At 40.2% G+C, this 20,541-nt stretch overlaps 2 protein-coding genes, 1 long non-coding RNA gene and 1 other non-coding gene across 4 annotated transcripts in view; 1 reads left to right on the plus strand and 3 right to left on the minus strand.

Moving 5' to 3' along the window:
* Positions 1 to 567: 567 nt before the first annotated feature.
* Positions 568 to 2,563, minus strand: dusp23b (dual specificity phosphatase 23b). Its single transcript, NM_001165212.1, is given in 3 exon segments — positions 568 to 1,306; positions 1,533 to 1,814; positions 2,443 to 2,563. Coding segments are annotated over 2 exon segments (456 nt in total). The 5' UTR covers positions 1,803 to 1,814; positions 2,443 to 2,563; the 3' UTR covers positions 568 to 1,120.
* Positions 2,564 to 4,306: 1,743 nt separating this feature from the next.
* LOC110505883 lies at positions 4,307 to 5,101 on the minus strand. The gene is made up of 3 exons (XR_002470899.2): positions 5,066 to 5,101; positions 4,637 to 4,722; positions 4,307 to 4,442 (listed from the first exon to the last, which is right to left on the minus strand). It is a non-coding gene; the product is annotated as an uncharacterized LOC110505883 (long non-coding RNA).
* A 3,637-nt stretch (positions 5,102 to 8,738) lies between these two features.
* On the plus strand, positions 8,739 to 8,821 carry trnal-cag. The gene has a single exon. It is a non-coding gene; the product is annotated as a tRNA-Leu (tRNA).
* Positions 8,822 to 10,587: 1,766 nt separating this feature from the next.
* Positions 10,588 to 20,541, minus strand: part of LOC118944226 (guanine nucleotide-binding protein G(I)/G(S)/G(O) subunit gamma-2) — a 33,760-nt gene continuing 23,806 nt past the window's right edge. Inside the window, exons 2-3 of the mRNA XM_036962553.1 lie at positions 18,306 to 18,427; positions 10,588 to 11,700 (exon numbers count right to left, since the gene is read on the minus strand). Of these exons, the coding sequence (XP_036818448.1) occupies positions 11,572 to 11,700; positions 18,306 to 18,392 (216 nt within the window). The 5' untranslated portion in view covers positions 18,393 to 18,427 and the 3' untranslated portion in view covers positions 10,588 to 11,571. The remainder of the gene's footprint in view (positions 11,701 to 18,305; positions 18,428 to 20,541) is intronic.

Genomic DNA, 20,541 nt, shown 5'->3' on the forward strand with positions numbered 1-20,541 from the left:
TCTGCTTTAATCAAATCTGACTTCTAATTTTGATACTTGCCGGCCCAAAGAGGTTAATGTACTTTTGATAGTATTTTTTAATAAGCAAACACTTTTAGACTTTTACTCAAGTAGTATTTTACTGTGTGACTTTAACTTCAGTCATTTTCTATTAAGGTATCTTTACATCTGGACACTTTGTTTACCTGGAATGTCTCCTTATTGTAGGCTACTACCACTTTAAGTCTTAATCTTTACTACACTACTCACTGTTCAGTGCATGACTGCACATGTGAATCCTTAAAGAGATGGGTGGGGCTGGCTTAAGAGTGTGTGCACAATGCTGAATGTGTATAGACAATATAGACAAAGTAGAGCTCTTCAATAGGTACCAAAACATTCAAAGGCCATTTTCTCAAAAGTGAGTTTACAAGTATATCAACTTTCAAAGCAGAATGACTTGTTCCTCAAAAATACAGTGTATGATATGCCATGTTGTAGCTCTGGGTCTCTACTTTTTATCCAATGTAAAACACCCAATTTCAAATGGTGCTACATAAGACTGAATCCAGGTGATGAGTCACAAATGCTTATTGCATGAGTCTGTTGTTTAATTGAACTCAAATCAAAACTTAGGTACATTATTAATGGATTTTTTTGTAATAAATTAATGGTTATTTTTGGCAAATTTACAACAGCAATCAAATGTGTTTTATAAAGCCCATTTTACATCAGCAGTTGTCACAAAGTGCATTATAGATACCCAGCCTAAAACCCCAGAGAGTGAGCAATGCAGAGGCACAGCGGTCATGGTACACATTATAGATACCCAGCCTAAAACCCCAGAGAGTGAGCAATGCAGAGGCACAGCGGTCATGGTACACATTATAGATGTACCGTATACTCCCCATACAATTCAGGACACCTTCCCAGAGTTAAAAACAGGCACTCCTAAAAAAAATCCATGTAGTTCCAAACCTGAGTAGCAGCTTTAAAGAAGAAATGCAGCTACAATATATAAAAATGTGTCCCCCATTTTAAATTTGGCCACTTCAATAGGTATAGATGTGTACAGTGCAGGTATACAAGTTGATTTCCCCTTTAAAATGATTTAAATGTAAAATATTTAAACAAAAAACAGTTATTTAATGCGCTGGTAAAACTGCACCACTGCTTTCTCCTGGTCGTGTGTCTCAATAGAGCCGTGACGTAGTCTCCTGACCTCACTGATGGCGTCGATGCCTGAGATCTGCCTGGTCTTCACCAGATAGCAGGCCAACATGGTCCCCGTCCTCCCATGGCCATGCATACAGTGAACAGCTACACCCTACGGCAGCGAGAAATACATGTGGTTGACTTACATAGATAAAGGTACAGAAGGCTGTGTGTTAATGTACATCAATGGTTGACAATAATTCAACTGTGCACATTTTGACTGTGAACTCAGTGGTCAATGTTTGTTTGGTTTCGTGTGTCAGAACAGACATAAGGAGGTCCTCTGATGTAGTAGCTGAATAATGGGTAACTGAACACTTCTTAAACTGAACCCTTACCTCGCCTTTAGCATTCGATTCCTCCACAATAGACAGAAACCTCTGAATTTGTTCTGGAGTTGGTGGGGTGAAGTCTATTATCTTGATGTGGTGTAGTTTCACTCCTGGGACGGTATCATAGTTGGGAGGTTTTTTCTCACACAAGCAGACCAGGTGTTGAATGCCATTGTCCAGAAGGTATTGGTAGTGGGCAGTCATTCGAGGGAGAGCCAGTCCTGCCAACTTTTTAGGTTCGACCCAGGAGAAATTAGGGGGTGGACTACAGGCCATGGCAAAGTCAATCTGAAATATTGTGAAATGTAGAGATTGTTTTACCATTCAATAATCTCATATTCACAGCAAGTCACAATGTGCATTCAGATGCCCATAAACCCATTGCTGTGTTAACGTTACAACGGTGAAACTGTTTTGCCTCAGTTGTGTATTATTTAGGAAAGACGACTGAAATCTGGCCGAGTTGAATTGTACTCCACTGGGAGACCGCATGATACTCGAACAAGGTTTATTATAAACAAACGGTTGGTATAACTAGTTAACTAAAGATTTCCCCTTTCATCTGTGATTTTGACACTTCAACCCACTCAAATGCAGCTAGTTAGTAGTAGTAGCTACTAGTTGAGTTAGCTAAATACATCCATAAGCGTCCATGACAAACGGTGGGCGTCAACTCTGTGTACAAAAAAAACAGATGATAAACTAACATTTTCTATATTGCCAAAAATCCAAATGTAATATAAAGTTTGCTTACTAGCTATCTTTACGTGAAGTTTATAAAATAGGTTGCTAGCTAGCATGCTACTGGCACCTGTCAATTCATTCATGCATTTACTTACTTTACGTGAAGTTTATAAAATAGGTTGCTAGCTAGCATGCTACTGGCACCTGTCAATTCATTCATGCATTTACTTACATTCAGTATTGTTTTCTGAAGAAATCCGTGTATAAAAACGTCAGATCTGGTGGGGAAAAGGTTTCGTAGCTAGCTAAACGACTAAAGTCAGGGTGTGGTGGGTGATGTCCCGTTAAACAACATAGAACACAACCTACACTGGAGCTTAATCCGTCTTTAGAACGATGACGACAAAGATGTGTAAAGGTCGGTGAACAATAATTTATACATACACTAGACAATATTATGGGGGCACTGTTTTGAGGCCACGGCACCTCCATCTTGGCTCTCCTCACCGTGGTAAAACATTTTTTTGGGGGGGAAGTTACTGTACAGAAATGCATTTATAATGTCTACATTTGTTTTTGCCACGTTTATTATATTACATACACCTTAATGCATTATTATTATCGTGAACGAAACATACAAATAAAATCTTAAAATAATGATTTTTTTTTTTAAGTACTGTAACGAACCTGGGTTTATAAGCGCGGAAATCGACTCTGCCGCAGAAGCATGCTTTTGCGGAACAGTCGATAGCGCGCCGGACCTCGGGCTAGAAGGTCGAGGGTTCGAGACCTGCTCCCTGCCTGTTTCATTACATTGGTGTAAACCCAGGGTCGTTACAGTACTAATGTTACTGTCAATAACAAAAATACTTAAATGCATGTAATTTTGTGCTTGAAACATTTAATTGAAATACTGTATAATTCCATAAATTCCGACAGAGGACTGCTTCTTCTGAGGAGTGCCATGCCAATATGGCGTCATCAGTGGCTTTAAAGCCTCCCATTGGCCAATACATAGCATCAACAATCTAGGGTTTATATACATCATTGGTTGGGACCTTTTGTAGTTAGGGGGGCATTTTAGCGAACTCTAACCCCTTTCCTAAACTTAAACTAAGTCTCCTAACCCCTCACGGTAATTCTTCTAACCTGCTTTGAAAAGTCACTTCTGGTCGTAGATGTACTCCTTGTAGTCAGAACTTGTTTATAACTCTTTATTCTGTGATGGCATGCGTCGCCAACGTCGCGGCGGAAGCCATTGTTTTTTAATTGGACCGTTGCGGCAGAGAGATTGCAGTAAGGGTCTGGAGCTGGCCTCCAACTGCCACCTTAGCGGCATCATACAGGTCCCAGTGTCCCATTTCTAACTAAGCATAGTCACTTTAATAACTCTACCGACATGTACATATTACCTCAATGACCTCGACTAACCGGTGCCCCAGCACATTGACTCTGTACCGGTACCCCCTGTATATAGCCTCGCTATTGTTATTTTACTGCTGCTCTTTAATTATTTGTTACTTTTATTTATTTTCTTTTTTTGGGAGTATTTTTCTTAAAACTGAATTGTTGGTTAAGGGCTTGAAAGTAAGCATTCGGCGCATGTGACATTTGATTTGATTGAACAACACCTTTGTGAAAAGACGTCAAAATGACGCAAACTGGTTGAAAAAAAAAGTTATTTTTTAACGTCTTTTTGTGACCACCATACGACCAGTTGGTCATAATTGTGAGCTCTATCTGACCTGCTGGTCATAATTCTGACCAATATATTATGTGCTATATTATGTTGCCTACTGGTTATAGTTAAGACCTCATCATAACCTGGTAACGACCACGTGACTACAGCGTATTACCTACAGTAAAAAGTATTGCAGAGGATAAAGTTGGATATTGAAAATATGGTTCATTACATTTCTATCTGTTTCCATAGTCACCAATTAAAGTTTAAATCTGCTAAATCATCTTACATTTAAAACAGATAGCAAAACAATAACAAGCAATAGCAAAACAAAATCTTCATCACAATTTTTTTGCACATCTGCATACAGTAATTGATTCGTAATTCACCCATAGAGTGAGCGACACAGAGTATATAAAGGCCCATTGTTTTATTTTATTAATGAACAATATGAATGGTATGATAGGGTAGATCCTCAACAAGGACCTCTGAGGACAGAAGACAATCTGGAGCGTAGTGGCCCTCTTGAAGAGTGGTGTGATGGGTCAGATCTGCAGTGAAGAGAGTCAGCGTATTACAAATGTATTAATTTAAGATTTTTAAAGAAAATGAGAAAAGGACATTCCTGAAGAAACTTTCTGAACTCAGATACCTAAAAGTAATTCCATGGTACAGGTTGAAGAAGTTTGTTGCAGTTATCACTTAGAGATGCTTTCAAAAAAGAGCAACTTGCTCATATACATACTTTGCATCCTCAGGGGCATATTTTAGGACTTTACAGACGGCCCACAACACATCAACCTCCTGTTTTCTGGCTTGTCTTGACACTTACTGCAAGAACAAAAAGAGAAGAAAATAAATGATCCTTTTTTAGAAAAGGTTCTAGATTGAAGCAAAAATGCTTCTTCGAAGGGTTCACCTATGTGGACAGCCGATGAACCCTTTTAGGTTCTAAATAGAAACTTTTTTTCTAAGAATGTAAGATCAGGAAATCATAGGCAGCTGAATAGCATGTCTCTTGGGGAAAGTCTCAGTGAAAAACACATTCATGATAATCAGCATTGCTAGTACAAACCTTGCTCTTACAAAGCTGGTTAGTAGGAATCAATACACATTACATATCAGATTATCAAACATATGGGAAAAAAACAAACATTTTGCACACAAAACTTACTGTCAATGACTATGGATTTAAGGAGGGGTAGTTCTGGGGTAATTCACACACACACACACACACACACACACACACACACGCACACACACACACACACACACACACACACACACACACACACACACACACACACACACACACAGAGCTACAACAGGTAAACATTTAAACTTACCATATCCATGGAGGATTAGTCAAATAGCTGATGTTAGCTAGCTAAAGTTGGCCAGCTAAGTTAGCTAGTAAGCAAATCGTTTCTTGAAGTTCTTCTCCTCAACAAACCACCACTTTATTTACAAAAGTAAAACAAGAATGCTACCACTTAGCAGTTAAATATTTTAGAAGTTTTTTGTGTACATTTTGTTTTTATACACATTTGTATTCCACAAAAACAACACATAGTTAAAATGATTAGAGCATTTGTTATGAAAGAGCACATGTAATCACGATTTATAACAGACTGTGGGCTCGGTCCCAACTCAGCTGGAGCTGCATGGCAAATTGTCCAGGAACACAAGGAAAGCACAAAGGACAATGCCCCATGACTAGTCAACTCTTCCCCCTCTTGTTACAGTATTCAGAGGACTGACTAATGTTATTATGTCCATGTTTGGTCTCTATCTGACACTTGTTTACTGAAGATAACTGTGATAGGATAACCCTGATAGGATAACTCTGAAGGCTTTATGGATGTATTGTTATCTGAAACTTGTTCACTGAGGATAACTCTGATAGGATAACTCTGAAGGCTTTATGGATGTATTGTTATCTGATAGGATAACCCTGATAGGATAACTCTGATAGGATAACCCTGATAGGATAACTCTGATAGAATACCTCTGATAAGATAACCCCGATAGGATAACCCTGATAGGATAACCCTGATATGATAACCCTTATAGGATAACTCTGATAGCTTTATGGATGCATTGCGTCTATGGTTACTTGTATCTGAACAGGTGAACTCTGAACTTTTATTTAACCTTTATTTAACTAGGCAAGTCAGTTAACAACAAATTCTTATTTACAATGATGGCCTATCAAAAGGCAAAAGGCCTCCTGCTGGGACGGGGGCTGGGATTCAATATAAAAAATACATTAAATAAAGAATATAGGACAAAACACACAGCAAGACAAGAGAGTCAACACAACACTACATAAAGAGACACCTAAGACAACAACATAGCATGGCAGCAACACATGACAACACAGCATGGTAGCAACACAACATGACAACAACATGGTAGTGACACAACATGCCAGCAGCACAAAACATAGGACAAACATTTTTGGGCACAGACAACAGCACAAAGGGCAAGAAGGTAGAGACAACAATACATCACGCAGAGCAGCCACAACTGTCAGTAAGTGTCCATGATTGTGTCTTTGAATGAAAAGATTGAGATAAAACTGTCCAGTTTGAGTGTTTGTTGCAGTTCTATGCAATGGAGTTGATTGTCTTCTCAGGAATTTTGTCTTATTTACATTGGTAGAAAAGATGAAGAACATACGCCCATCTAGGTACTTTACGCAGGTGCTGGAGTTGTAGGCAAACTCATGGAAAACAGAAAGGAAAACGCTGCACACTGCCACTCATGCTAACAGGTGATTTATTATATATTCTAATTTCCTAGGCATTTCATTGTTCATGCTTTGTCTTATAAGTTAACCTTATGATCCATATGACTAGAATTATGCTTTGTTAATGTCAGTATAAAGCTTTATGCTTTGTATGTGAACCCATTCAGTTTACAAAGCAATTAAATACACCTGTATTTAGAATTCCATTTTCAGAAATTGTTTCATTGCCTATTACTGTAACTCAACCAGTGTTCTATTACTGTAACTCAACCATAGTGTTATATTACTGTAACTCAACCATAGTGTTATATTACTGTAACTCAACCATAGTGTTCTATTACTGTAACTATAGTGTTCTATTACTGTAACTCAACCATAGTGTTCTATTACTGTAACCATAGTGTTCTATTACTAACTCAACCATAGTGTTCTATTACTGTAACTCAACCATAGTGTTCTATTACTGTAACTCAACCATAGTGTTCTATTACTGTAACTCAACCATAGTGTTCTATTACTGTAACTCAACTATAGTGTTCTATTACTGTAACTCAACCATAGTGTTCTATTACTGTAACTCAACTATAGTGTTATATTACTGTAACTCAACTATAGTGTTCTATTACTGTAACTCAACCATAGTGTTCTATTACTGTAACTCAACTATAGTGTTCTATTACTGTAACTATAGTGTTCTATTACTGTAACTCATTCTATAGTGTTCTATTACTGTAACTTAACCATAGTGTTCTATTACTGTAACCATAGTGTTATATTACTGTAACTCAGCTATAGTGTTCTATTACTGTAACTATAGTGTTCTATTACTGTAACTCAACTATAGTGTTATATTACTGTAACTCAACTATAGTGTTCTATTACTGTAACTCAACCATAGTGTTCTATTACTGTAACTCAACCATAGTGTTCTATTACTGTAACCATAGTGTTCTATTACTGTAACTCAGCTATAGTGTTCTATTACTGTAACTCAACTATAGTGTTCTATTACTGTAACTCAACCACAGTGTTCTATTACTGTAACTCAACCATAGTGTTCTATTACTGTAACTCAACCAGTGTTCTATTACTGTAACTCAACTATAGTGTTATATTACTGTAACTCAACCATAGTGTTCTATTACTGTAACTATAGTGTTCTATTACTGTAACTATAGTGTTCTATTACTGTAACTCAACCATAGTGTTCTATTCACTGCCAGTCCCAATGTGAATTCAGATGCCCCCCTCTGGCCTCGTTGAAGTATAGGATTTTGGCCAAATTACTGAGCCTAAACCTAAATTAGTAGACCTGCACTCCACTGGGAGAGAGCATGATACTTGGACAAAGACTAACAAACGGTTGGTATAACTGGCTAGCTAAAGGTTTCGTCTTTCATCTGTGACTTGGACACACTTCAACACACTCAAAAGCATCTAACGTTACTACTTAGCTAGTTAGCTTATAAAGAGCATATATAGCTAGTTATCTCAGCTAATAATGGGACTAGCTAGCTAAAGAAATCCCCACAGTAAACGCCCATGCCAAAAAGTTGGCGTCCCTCGGTGAACAAAAAACATGATAAACTAGCTAGCTATATTGCCAAAAGACCAAATGTAACACAGAACATTTGCTCGATATCTTTCAAGTGAAGTTTATTAGGTAGGTTGCCAGCTAGTTAGTAACGTATACTAACCACTGTCAATTGAATTAATTAAAGCAATATTCACTTACAATAAGTACATTTCTCGAGAAATGTATTAAAAAAATGTCAGATTAACGTTTTAGCTAACTACCTAAACGGCTAAAATTGGACGTGGGTGGTGTCTTGTTAAACAGGGTAACGTTATAATAACAACGTTAAACACCAAAGCACACAAACCCTACTGGAGCTTCCTTCTTCTGCCTTCTCTTGCACGACGACGTCAAAGATTTGTGTCGCTCCTTGTGCCGCGGTCAAGTGCTCGTCGGAACTAGGAAACTCGGATATTTCCGGGTTTCTAAATCGTTGAATGCAACACGTGAGTAACTTCAACCAGTTGGTAAGTACAAAACAATAAGGTTAAAACGATATACATTCGCAATTAATTGTATGTCAGGATGGCCGAGCGGTCTAAGGCGCTGCGTTCAGGTCGCAGTCTCCCCTGGAGGCGTGGGTTCGAATCCCACTTCTGACAATCATTTTTTTCCCCCCGAACTGAATCAGACAAGTGCGTCGATGTTAGTAAGATCCCCTGCAACAAGTAAGTTATTTTATCGTAGCAACGAACGCAATACTAAATCAGTATAAATAAAATGTTGAAAATTATGTTGGGGCTGTTATCCACACGAGGGCACTAAAGTGCAACAAATAGAAGCTCATCAAACTGCAAGGGTGAAGTTTCTCCTAAAAACAGATTTAGGATCAGCTTCCTATCCTTAACCATTAGTGGGGAACATGCTAAATGGACCCAAGATCAGTGACTAGAGGCAAATTCACCCTATTCCCTTAAAGAAAAGCTTCAGATTATTTTCATTTTTATTTGAACTTTTTGTAATTTTATGCTCACGGATTATCCAAATATGATATAATTAATTATATTATATTACAGCCTGGCCTCAGAGCTATATGAAATATACGTTTACATATTTCTGAGCACCTCCAAGACATGTTATGTTACCTACTTATGGTCTAGTTTAGGGATTGGCAACAGGCGGCCCATGAAGGCCCTTGGATAGAGGGACCAGGACATCTTGTCACAATGCAGACACAGTGGACAGATAACAGACACATTTTAATACTTTGTGTAGACACTTTTCAGAATGTAGGCAAGGTCAGAACAAAGGACCCATGTTAGCACCGGGTGATAAATGGGGCTTTAGAGTTTGAGTTTTATAAAAAAATATATATATTTTTTTACACACAACAGTTTCTGCAATGCTGCAGTGCACCCCAAAAAGAATCACTTCTTAGGTGCTACTTTGTTAATTTATTTGGGCATACAGTATGTTCACTTGCCAAGATTATAAATATGAATGATTATGAATATGGTAGAATGCCATGTTCCTCATGAAATGTGTAGGCCTACCTCTTGTTTTCTGATGAAGGGACTAAATAAAACCTATGTCAGTTTCTGCACAGTCTGCAATGTCTACTAGATTTCTCCTTGCAGTTTAAATGGCTGATGTAAACATGTTTATATAGTTTTATGAATAACCCACATAGTCTGGTCCATGTGAATGTGAATGTTCAATGATGTCTTATACTCTAACTAGCTAGTAGCTTTATGTGCAAAGTGCTATGGAAATATACCTTGCCAGTCAGAACCAGGTATTGCTATAGCATGAGAGGGGAGACCAAATTAAAGGGACTTTTCTGACCAGCATCCGACTAGCCAAAATCTAAAACGGACAACCTATGCCCTAAACTTAACAAAACAGTTAAAGCTAGGGATAGATCCATGCTTTGGTTTAATCTCCCTGGCTCTGTTTCCACATGCTAACGTTTTAGCATTTGTGGCACAAATTCAAGTCATGGAACCGATATTAGCATTTTCATGTTCAAAACATCTGTAAGTGACTTTGTTGAGCTTCACAATCATTTTTTTTTAGATACTTTTAGATGATTTGGACATGATGTGTGAAAAAATGCTAATATCGGCCCCATGACTTTAATGGGATTTATGCCAAAATGCTAAAACGTTAGCATGTGGAAACAGTGCCATGGAAACTAAACCAAATCATGGATTGCTGTCATACATGGTCCATAGACTGTTTGGAGGGTTAGGAAACCAATGTGTCATTTTGTAATTTGGCTGAACTATCCCTTTAACCCTAAATCTAACCTTTAACCCTAACCATAACCTATTTTTTAAACAATTTGGGAAATTAAGCATCATCGGCTTGCAGCACAGTCTTGTCCCTTTCGTTTTTTCCTATGACAAAGATGTCCTAATGGAGTCCATTTTGAGTCATTGTTATCTTTTTAATACAGTTGGCACTGCCAGATGGAGGCTGCCTCGTTCACACAATCCCCACATTAAAAATAAAATTAAAAAATAGTTAATTTCATGCAATTATTAATGATAAACACCAACATTCAGAACGCACAGCACAACACAGTTCACTTGCTAGTATGTTTATACAAATAGTAAAAAGAGAGCTTGTATCTGAAGGAAACACAAACTGTACCACATTGCCAGATATATATGTTGTATACTTCTCTCAGAAGAAGTTTAAAGAAACATGTCTGTGAAGAATATCACTTAATTGAACGTCCAAACTTTCCATTAAAACAGCTTTCACCAATTCTAACGATGTAAAAAAAAAAAAAAAAAAGTTAAAATAGCTGTTTCAGTAAATCACATACAGTATAGAAAGTTGTCTAAGTGATATAGCCAAACCAATTCATCTCAGAATCAAAATCTGCATAAAATAAACAACAGCAAAAAATGAAAAACATTCCGATAAACAGGGGTTAGTATCTGGTGGTAAGCAGCTCATCTACCCAACCCAACCCACCGTTTAACGTAACACTTGGATTTCATGTTCCAAAAGAACCACAACATTTTTTTTTTGTTAATTTTTTTCCTTCATTCTTTTTATTTTATTTTAAACACAACCTGACAACAACTTGATTGGTTGTCCATCATGTTTCTGGGTGGATAACCATACTATCTTCGGTTGTCCTCTGACTACACGGATGGATCCATCAAACATGCTGCACAGCCCTCAAAAACTGCCCTCAGATCAGGTCAGATCAGACCGTTGTAAATGGTTACGTCTTACTCTGTGGTTTTTAAATGCCTGCTTTAGCTTCCATTGTAGAGAAAGAGACAGTACTACTCCTCCATGCCCTTCTGTTAGAAGATGTCTACATATTGAACGTCCTCGTTCAATGTCCCAAGATGAGCAGACTTCCTGTCAGACCAAATAAACCACACCCCGTTTACAGGATGGCACAGAAGAACTTCTTCTCCCTAAAAGGGTTTTCGGATGCGGGCACCGGCGACAGGAGCGGGTCCTCTTTGGCATGGGCTTCGCAGTACGACATTAAGTCTGCTGCTGCTTTGGACACCTGTATTGAAAGACACACACACACACAGACACACACACACACACACAGACACACACACACACACACACACACACACACACACACACACACACACACACACACTTTGACTTTGACACAATAGATTTGTTGGTACTTTTACATTACAGTGTGGAATAAAGTGGTAATATCATAGTAACTAAAAAAAAAGACACACACACACACAGACACACACACACACACACACACACACACACTCACACACACACACACACACACACACACACACACACACACACACACACACACACACACACACGCACACACACACACACACACACACACAGTGGTAATATCATAGTAACTATAACTTGTTACCATACTATCACCATGTTATTACCACTGTATTCTGTGCTGTAATGGAACGGGCAACCAATGTCTCATTCTGTATATCCCTTACTTTCCTATATTCTCATATTTCGGTTATATGCTTTTAGGCAGTGATGCTACCGGTTTCCTCATATTTCTGTTATATGCATTTAGGCATTGATGCTACCAATTTCTCATATTTCAGTTATATGCTTTTAGGCAGTGATGCTACCTATTTATTATATTTCGGATATATCCTTTTAGGCAGTGATGTTACCGATTTCTCATATTTCGGATATATCCTTTTAGGCAGTGATGTTACCGATTTCTCATATTTCATGTATGCCAGTAACCGAAAGATGCTGGATCAAGTCCCTGAGGTAAAAAATCTGCCATTCTGCCCCTGAACAAGGCAGTTAACCCACTGTTCCCTGGTAGACTGTCATTGTAAATAAGAATTAGTTCTTAACTGACTTGCCTAGTTAAATAAAATGTCCTTTGGGTGGTGGACCATTTATGAAACACACAGGAAACGGTTGAGTGTAAAAACACAGCAGCGTTGCAGTTCTTGACATACTCAAACCAGTACACCGGGCACCTACTACCATACCCTGTTCAAAGGCAGTTAAAACCTTTGTCTTGCCCATTCACCCTCTGAATTGCACACATACACAATCCATGTCTCATGGCTTAAAAATCCTTCTTTAACTTGTCTCCTCCCCTTCATTTAAGTATATTTAACAGGTGGCATCAATAAGAGATCATAGCTTTCACTTGGAATCACCTGGTCAGTCTATGTCATGGAAAGAGCAGGTGTTCCTAATGTTTGGTCCACTGAGTGTATTATCCTTTTGGGCAGTGATGCTACAGATTTTTCATATACACCACCGGTCAAAAGTTTTAGAACATCTACTCATTCAAGGGTTTTTCTTTATTTTTTATATTTTCTACATTGTAGAATAATAGTGAAGACATCAACACCATGAAATAACACATATAGAATCATGTAGTAATCAAAAAAGTGTTAAATAAATCAAAATAGATTTTCCATTTGAGATTCTTCAAATAGCCACCCTTTGCCTTGATGACAGCTTTTCACACTCTTGGCGCTCTCTCAACCAGCTTCATGGGGTAGTCACCTGGAATGCATTTCAATTAACAGGTGTGCCTTAAAAGTTAATTTGTGGAGTTTCTTTCCTTCTTAGTTAATTTGTGGAATTTCTTTCCTTCTTAATTCGTTTGAGTCAATCAGTTGTGTTGTGATAAGGGGGGGGGGGGTTACCAGCCGTAGAAATTTCAGCCCAAATAAATGCTCCTCAGACTTCAAATAACAGACACATCTCAATATCAACTGTTAAGAGGAGACTGTGGGAACCAAGTAGGCCAGTTGAGAACAAGTTCTCTTTACAACTGTGACCTGACCAAGATAAAGCAAAGCAGTGCAACAAAAACAACAACACAGACTTACACATGGGATAAAGAAACGTACAGTCAAAATAACAAAATAAAAATCTGTGTACAGTGTATGCAAATGTAGTAAGGTTAGGGAGGTAAGGAAATAAAAAAAGGCCATAGTGGTGAAATATGTACATTTTAGCATTAACACTGGAGTGATGGATGTGCAGACGATGATGTGCAAGTAGATATACTGAAGCGCAAAAGAGCCAAAAAATAAGTAACAATATGGGGATGAGGTAGTTGCATGGGCTATTTACAGATGGGCTGTGTACAGGTACAGTGATCGGTAAGCTGCTCTGACAGCTGATGCTTAAAGTTACTGAGGGAGATATAAGTCTCCAGTTTCAATGATTTTTGCAATTCGTTCTAGTCATTGGCAGCAGAGAACTGGAAAGAATACCGGCCAAAGGCGGTGTTGGCTTTGGGGATGACCAGTGAAATATACCTGCTGGAGCGCGTGCTACAGGTGGGTGTTGCTATGGAGACCAGTGAGCTGAGATAAGGCCGGGCTTTACCTAACAAAGACTTATAGATGACCTGGAGCCAGTGGGTTTGGCGACAGATATGTAGCAAGGGCCAGGGAACGAGATCATACAGGTCGCAGGGGTTGGTAGTATATGGGGCTTTGGTGACAAAACGGATGGCACTGTGATAGACTACATCCAATTTATTGAGTAGAGTGTTGGAGGCTATTTTGTAAATGACATTTCTGAAGTCAGTGATCGGTAGGATAGTCACTTTTACGAGGGTATGTTTGGCAGCATGAGTGAAGGAGGCTTTGTTGCGAAATACAAAGATTCTAGATTTAATTTTGGATTGGAGATGCTTGATGTGAGTCTGGAAGGAAAGTTTAGAGTCTAACCAGACACCTAGGTATTTATAGTTGTCCACATATTCTAAGTCAGAACCGTCCAGAGTAGTGATGCTAGATGGGCGGGCAGGTGTGGGCAGCAATCGGTTGAAGAACATGCATTTAGTTTTACTAGCATTTAAGAGCAGTTGGAGGCCACGGAAGGAGTGTTGTATGGCATTGAAGCTCGTTTGGAGGTTTGTTAACACAGTGTCCAAGGAAGGGCCAGATGTATACAGAATGATGTTGTCTGCATAGAGGTGGATCAGAGAATCACCAGCAGCAAGAGCGATATCATTGATATATACAGAGAAAAGAGTCGGCCCGAGAATTGAACCTTGTGGCACTGCCATAGAGACTGCCAGAGGTCCGGACATCAGGCCCTACGATTGGACACAATGAACTCTATGTGAGAAGTAGTTGGTGAACCAGGCGAGGCAGTCATTTGAGAAACTAAGGCTGTTTAGTCTGCCGATAAGAATGTGGTGATTGACAGAGTCGAAAGCCTTGGCCAGGTCGATGAATACAGCTGCACAGTATTGTCTCTTAACACTGGCGGTTATGATATCGTTTAGGACCTTGAGCGTGGATGAGGTGCAACAATGATCAGCTTGGAAACCAGATTGCATAGCGGAGAAGGTACGTTGGGATTCTAAATGGTTGGTGATCTGTTTGTTAACTTAGCTTTTGAAGACTTTAGAAAAGCAGGGCAGGATGGATATAAGTCTGTAACGGTTTGGGTCTAGAGAGTCTCCCCCTTTGAAGAGGTGGATGACTGCGGCAGCTTTCCAATCTTTAGGGATCTTAGACGATACGAAAGAGAGGTTGAACAAGCTAGTAATTGGGGATACAACAATTTCGGCGGATAATTTTAGGAAGAGAAGGTCCAGATTGTCTAGCCCAGCTGATTTGTAGGCATCCAGATTTTGCAGCTCTTTCAGAACATCAGCCATCTGGATTTGGGTGAAGGAGAAGCGGGGGGGAGGGGACTTGGGCAAGTTGCTGCGGGGGGTGCAGAGCTGTTGGCCAGGGTAGGGGTAGCCAGGTGGAAAGCATGGCCAGCCGTAGGAAAATGCTTATTGAAATTCTCGATTATCGTAGATTTATCGGTGGTGACAGTGTTTCCTAGCCTGTAGAAGATACGTTCATTAGAGTTAGTGGGTAAGCTGGGAGGAGGTGCCCTTATTCTCCATGGACTTTACGGTGTCCCTTTTTGGAATTAGTGCTGCAGGATGCACATTTCTGTTTGAAAAATCTAGCCTTTGCTTTTCTAACTGACTGTATATTGGTTCCCGACTTCCCTGAAAAGTTGCATATCGAGGGGACTATTAAATGCTAATACAGTACGCCACAGGATGTTTTTGTGCTGGTCAAGGGCAGTCAAGTCTGGAGTGAACCAAGGGCTATATCTGTTCTTTGTTAAAAAATAATTGAATGGTGCATGCTTATTTAAGATGGTGAGGAAATAACTTTTAAAGAATAACCAGGCATCCTCTACTGACGGGATGATGTCAATATCCTTCCAGGATATAGGTCGATTAGAAAGGCCTGCTCGCTGAAGTGTTTTAAGCAGCATTTGACAGTGATGAGGGGTGGTCGTTTGACAGCAGGCCCCTTACGGACGCAGGCAAATTGGCAGTGATTGCTGAGATCCTGGTTGATGACAGCAGAGGTGTATTTAGAGTGCAAGTTGGTCAGGATGATATCTATGAGGGTGCCAATGTTTACGGATTTAGGGTTGGACCTGGTAGGTTCCTTGATCATTTGTGTGAGATTGAGGGCATCTAGTTTAGATTGTAGAACGGCCAGGGTGCTGAACATATCCCAGTTTAGGTCACCTAACAGTACGAACTCTGAAGATAGACTGGGGGCAATCAATTGACACATGGTGTCCAGGGCACAGCTGGGGGCTGAGGGGGGTCCATAACAAGTGGCAACAGTGAGAGACTTATTTCTGGAGAGATTGATTTTTCAAAGCAGAACCTCGAACTGTTTGGGTATAGACCTGGATAGTATGACAGAACTCTGCAGGCTATCTCTGCAGTAGATTTCAACTCCACACCCTTTGGAAGTTCTATCTTGACGGAAAATGTTGTAGTTGGGGATGGAAATGTCAGAATTCAGGATTCAGACATGGCTATGACACCAGGGTTGGAAGAGTGTGCTAAAGCAGTGAATAAAACCAATTTAGGGAGGAGGCTTCTGATATTGACATGCATGAAACCAAGTCTTTTACGGTTACAGAAGTCAACAAATGAGAGCGCCTGGGGAATAGGTGTGATGCTGAGGGTTACAGGGACCCAGCATCACAGAGGAACAGAGGAGGAGTATGTTAAGGGTACAGCTAAAGGCTATAAGAACTCGTCGTCTAGTGCGTTGGTAACAGAGAATAAAAGGGGAAGATTTCTGGGTGTGGTAGAATAGATTCAGGGCATAATGTACAGACAAGGATATGGTAGGATGTGAGTACAGTGGGGGTAAACCTAGGCATTGAGTGACAATGAGAGAGCTTGCATATCTGGAGACAATAGCTAAGCCAGGTGAGTTCTCCCCATGTGTGGGGTGTGTGACAAAAGAGCTATCTAAGGCATGTTGAGCTGGACTAGGGGCTCTACGGGGAAATAAAATAATAATTAACCGAAACAGCAGAAGACAAGGCATATTGACATTAGAGAGAGGCATGTGTAGCCGAGTGATTATAGGGTCCAATGAGCAGCAATAGGTGAGTCCGGGAGCCGTTTGGTAGTCGCTACTATGCTAGGCGAGCAGGAGGCACGGTGTTCAGAAAGTTAGCGGGCCGGGGCTAGCCGTGGTTAACAGTGACTACTGGCTAGTAGCTAGTTAGCTGGCTAGCTTCTGATGGAGGTTCCAGTTATAACGTATAAAAATAGCAGATCCGTACCACATTGGGTGGGGCGGGTTGCAGGAAAGTATATTTAGATCGTAGGTGGAAAGTGAGATTAAAATATATCCTAGTAAAGAAACGATGAGACAAGGGACAAGACAAGACAAAAACACGTCTGACTGCTACGCCATCTTGGACTGACAATAGAATCAGGCCTTCATGTTTGAATTGCTGAAAAGAAAAAGGACACCAATAAGAAAAAGAGACTTGCTTAGGCCAAAAAACACTAGCAATGGACATCAGACTGGTGGAAATATGTCCTTCGGTCTGGAGTCCAAATTGAACATTTTTGGTTCCAACCGCCATGTCTTTGTGAGACGCGGTATGGGTGAATGGATGATCTCCGCATGTGTATTTCCCACCGTAAAGCATGGAGGAGGAGGTGTTATGGTGAGGGGGTGCTTTACTGGTGACACTGTCTGATTTATTTAGAATTCAAGGCACACTTAATCAGCATGGCTACCACACCATTCTGCAGCGATACGCCATCCCAGCTGGTTTGGGCTTAATGGGACTATCATTTGTTTTTCAACAGGACAATGACACAACACACCTTCAGGCTGTGTAAGGGCTATTTTATCAAGAAGGATAGTGATGGAGTGCTAAATCAGTTGACCTGGCCTCCACAATCTCCCGACCTCAAACAAATTGAGATGGTTTGGGATGAGTCGGACCGCAGAGTGAAGGAAAAGCAGCCAACAAGTGCTCAGCATATGTGGGAACTCCTTCAAGACTGTTGGAAAAGCATTCCAGGTGAAGCTGGTTGAGAGAATGCCAAGAGTGTGCAAAGCTGTTATCAAGGCAAAGGGTAGCTACTTTGAAGAATCTGAAATATAAAATATATTTTGATTTGTTTAACACTTTTTTGGTTACTACTATGTGTTATTTCATAGTTTTGACGTCTTCACTATTATTCTACAATGTATAAAATAGTACAAATAAAGAAAAACCCTTGAATGAGTAGCTGTTCTAAAACCTTTGACCGATAGTGTATCTGTTAGGTTTTTTATCTTCTTGGCCAGTGATATAGACCTAATTCCCCCTCACCTTTATCCTGTCAATGTTGGCCTCCATCTTCAGCTGCTCTACCAGTTTCCTGGCCTGGGCGATGCTTGCTGTGTTGTTGGACGCCATGATAGAGATTCTCAGCTAGGCCTGGTATAGGCTGTCTGAAGGGAAGAGAAGAGGTTGTTTTAGGGTTGAAGCTTAAGGTTAGTCTGTTTGTCTGTCTGTCTGGGGTGGCAACCTGGTCTCAGAGCATTTCTTATCATTCTGTATGTACAGTGCATTCGGAAATTATTCAGACTCCTTCCCTTTTTCCACATTCTATTTAACGTTTCAACTTTATTCTAAAATGGATTTTATAAAAGAAAATCCTCATCAATATACACACAATACCCCAAAATGACAAAGTGAAAACAGGTTTTTATAAATTGTTGCAAATGTGTTAAAAAAAACCTTAAATACCTTATTTACATAAGTATTCAGACCCTATGCTATCAGACTCGAAATTGAGCTCAGGTGCATTCTGTTTCCTTTGATCATCCTTGAGATGTTTCTACAACTTGATTGGAGTCCAGCTGTGGTAAATTCAAAACAATTATGCAGCTTTGAAGGTCCCCAAGAAAACAGTGGCCTCCATCATTCTTAAATGGAAGAAATTTGAACTACCAAGATTCTTCCTAGAGCTGGCCACCTGGCCAAACTGAGCAAGGGCCTTGGTCAGGGAGGTGACCAAGAACCCGAGGGTCACTCTGACAGAGCTCCAGAGGTCCTCTGTGGAGATGGGAGAACCTTCCAGAAGGACAAGCATCTATACAGCACTCCAACAATCAGGACTTAATGGTAGAGTGGCCAGACGGAAGCCACTCATCAGTAAAAGGCACATGACAGCCCTCTTGGAGTTTGCCAAAAGGACTCTCAGACCATGAGAAACCAGATTCTCTGGTCTGATGAAACCAAGATTGAACTCTTTGGCCTGAATGCCAAGTGTCACGCCTGGAGGAAACCTTGCACCACCCCTACAGTGAAGAATGGTGGTGGCAGCATCATTCTGTGGGGGATGTTTTTCAGAAGCAGGGACTGGAGGAATAGTCAGGATCAAGGGAAAGATGAACGGAGCAAAGTACAGGGAGATCCTTGATGAAAATCTGCTCCAGAGCGCTCAGGACCTTAGACTGAAGCGAAGGTTCACCTTCCAACAGGACAAAGACCCTAAGCACACAGCCAAGACAACGCAGGAGTGGCTTCGGGACAAGTCTCTGAACGTCCTTGAGTGAACCCGATCGAACATCTCTGGAGAAACCTGAAAATAGCTGTGCAGCGACGTTCCCCATCCAACCTGACAGCTTGAGAAGATCTGCAGTGAAGAATGGGAGAAACTCCCCAAATACAGGTGTTTCAAACTTATGTTGTTATGTTGTGTCATGCCAAAATGACTCAAGGCTGTAATCGCTGCCAAAAGTGCTTCAACAAAGTACCGAGTAAAGGGTCTGAATAGTTATGTAAATGTTATATTTAAATTTGTTATTATACATACATTTGCAAATATGTTTTAAAAAAACAGTTTTTGCTTGGAATTTCAAATCAAATCACATTTTATTTGTCACTTGCGCCGAATACAACAGGTGTAGTAGACCTTACCATGAGATGCTTACTTACAAGCCCTTAACAGTTCAAGAAATAGAGTTAAGAAAATATTTACAAAATAAAATGAAGTAAAAAATCTACTAAAAATAACAATAAAATAACAAGTATGAGGTTACATACAGGGTGTACCAAGTCAATGTGCGGGGGTACAGGTTAGTCAATTTAATTTAGGTAGTGGGAAAGTGTAGGTAATGGGAAAGTGACTATGCATAGATGATAAACAGCGAGTTGCAGCAGAGTAAAAAGAAAGGGGGCGGGGGGGGGGGGGGGGGGGGGGTCAATGCAAATAGTCTGGTTGGCCATTTGATTAATTATTCAGCAGTCTTATGGCTTTGGGGTAGAAGCTGTTAAGGAGCCTTTTGGACCTAGACTTGACACTCCGGTACCGCTTGCTGTGCAGCTGTAGAACCTTTTGAGAATCTGGGGACACCAAATATTTCCAGTCTCCTGAGGGGGAATAGGTGTTGTCGTGCCCTCTTTACGACTGTCTTGGTGTGTTTGGACCATGACAGTTTGTTGGTGATGTGGGCACCAAGGAACTTAACTCTCGACCCGCTCCACTACAGCCCAGTCGATGTGAATGGGGGCCTGTTCGCCCCTCCTTTTCCTGTAGTCCACGACCCACTCCACTACA

This window comes from Oncorhynchus mykiss, chromosome 25, assembly GCF_013265735.2.
Source record: "Oncorhynchus mykiss isolate Arlee chromosome 25, USDA_OmykA_1.1, whole genome shotgun sequence".
NCBI classification, from domain to species: domain Eukaryota; kingdom Metazoa; phylum Chordata; class Actinopteri; order Salmoniformes; family Salmonidae; genus Oncorhynchus; species Oncorhynchus mykiss.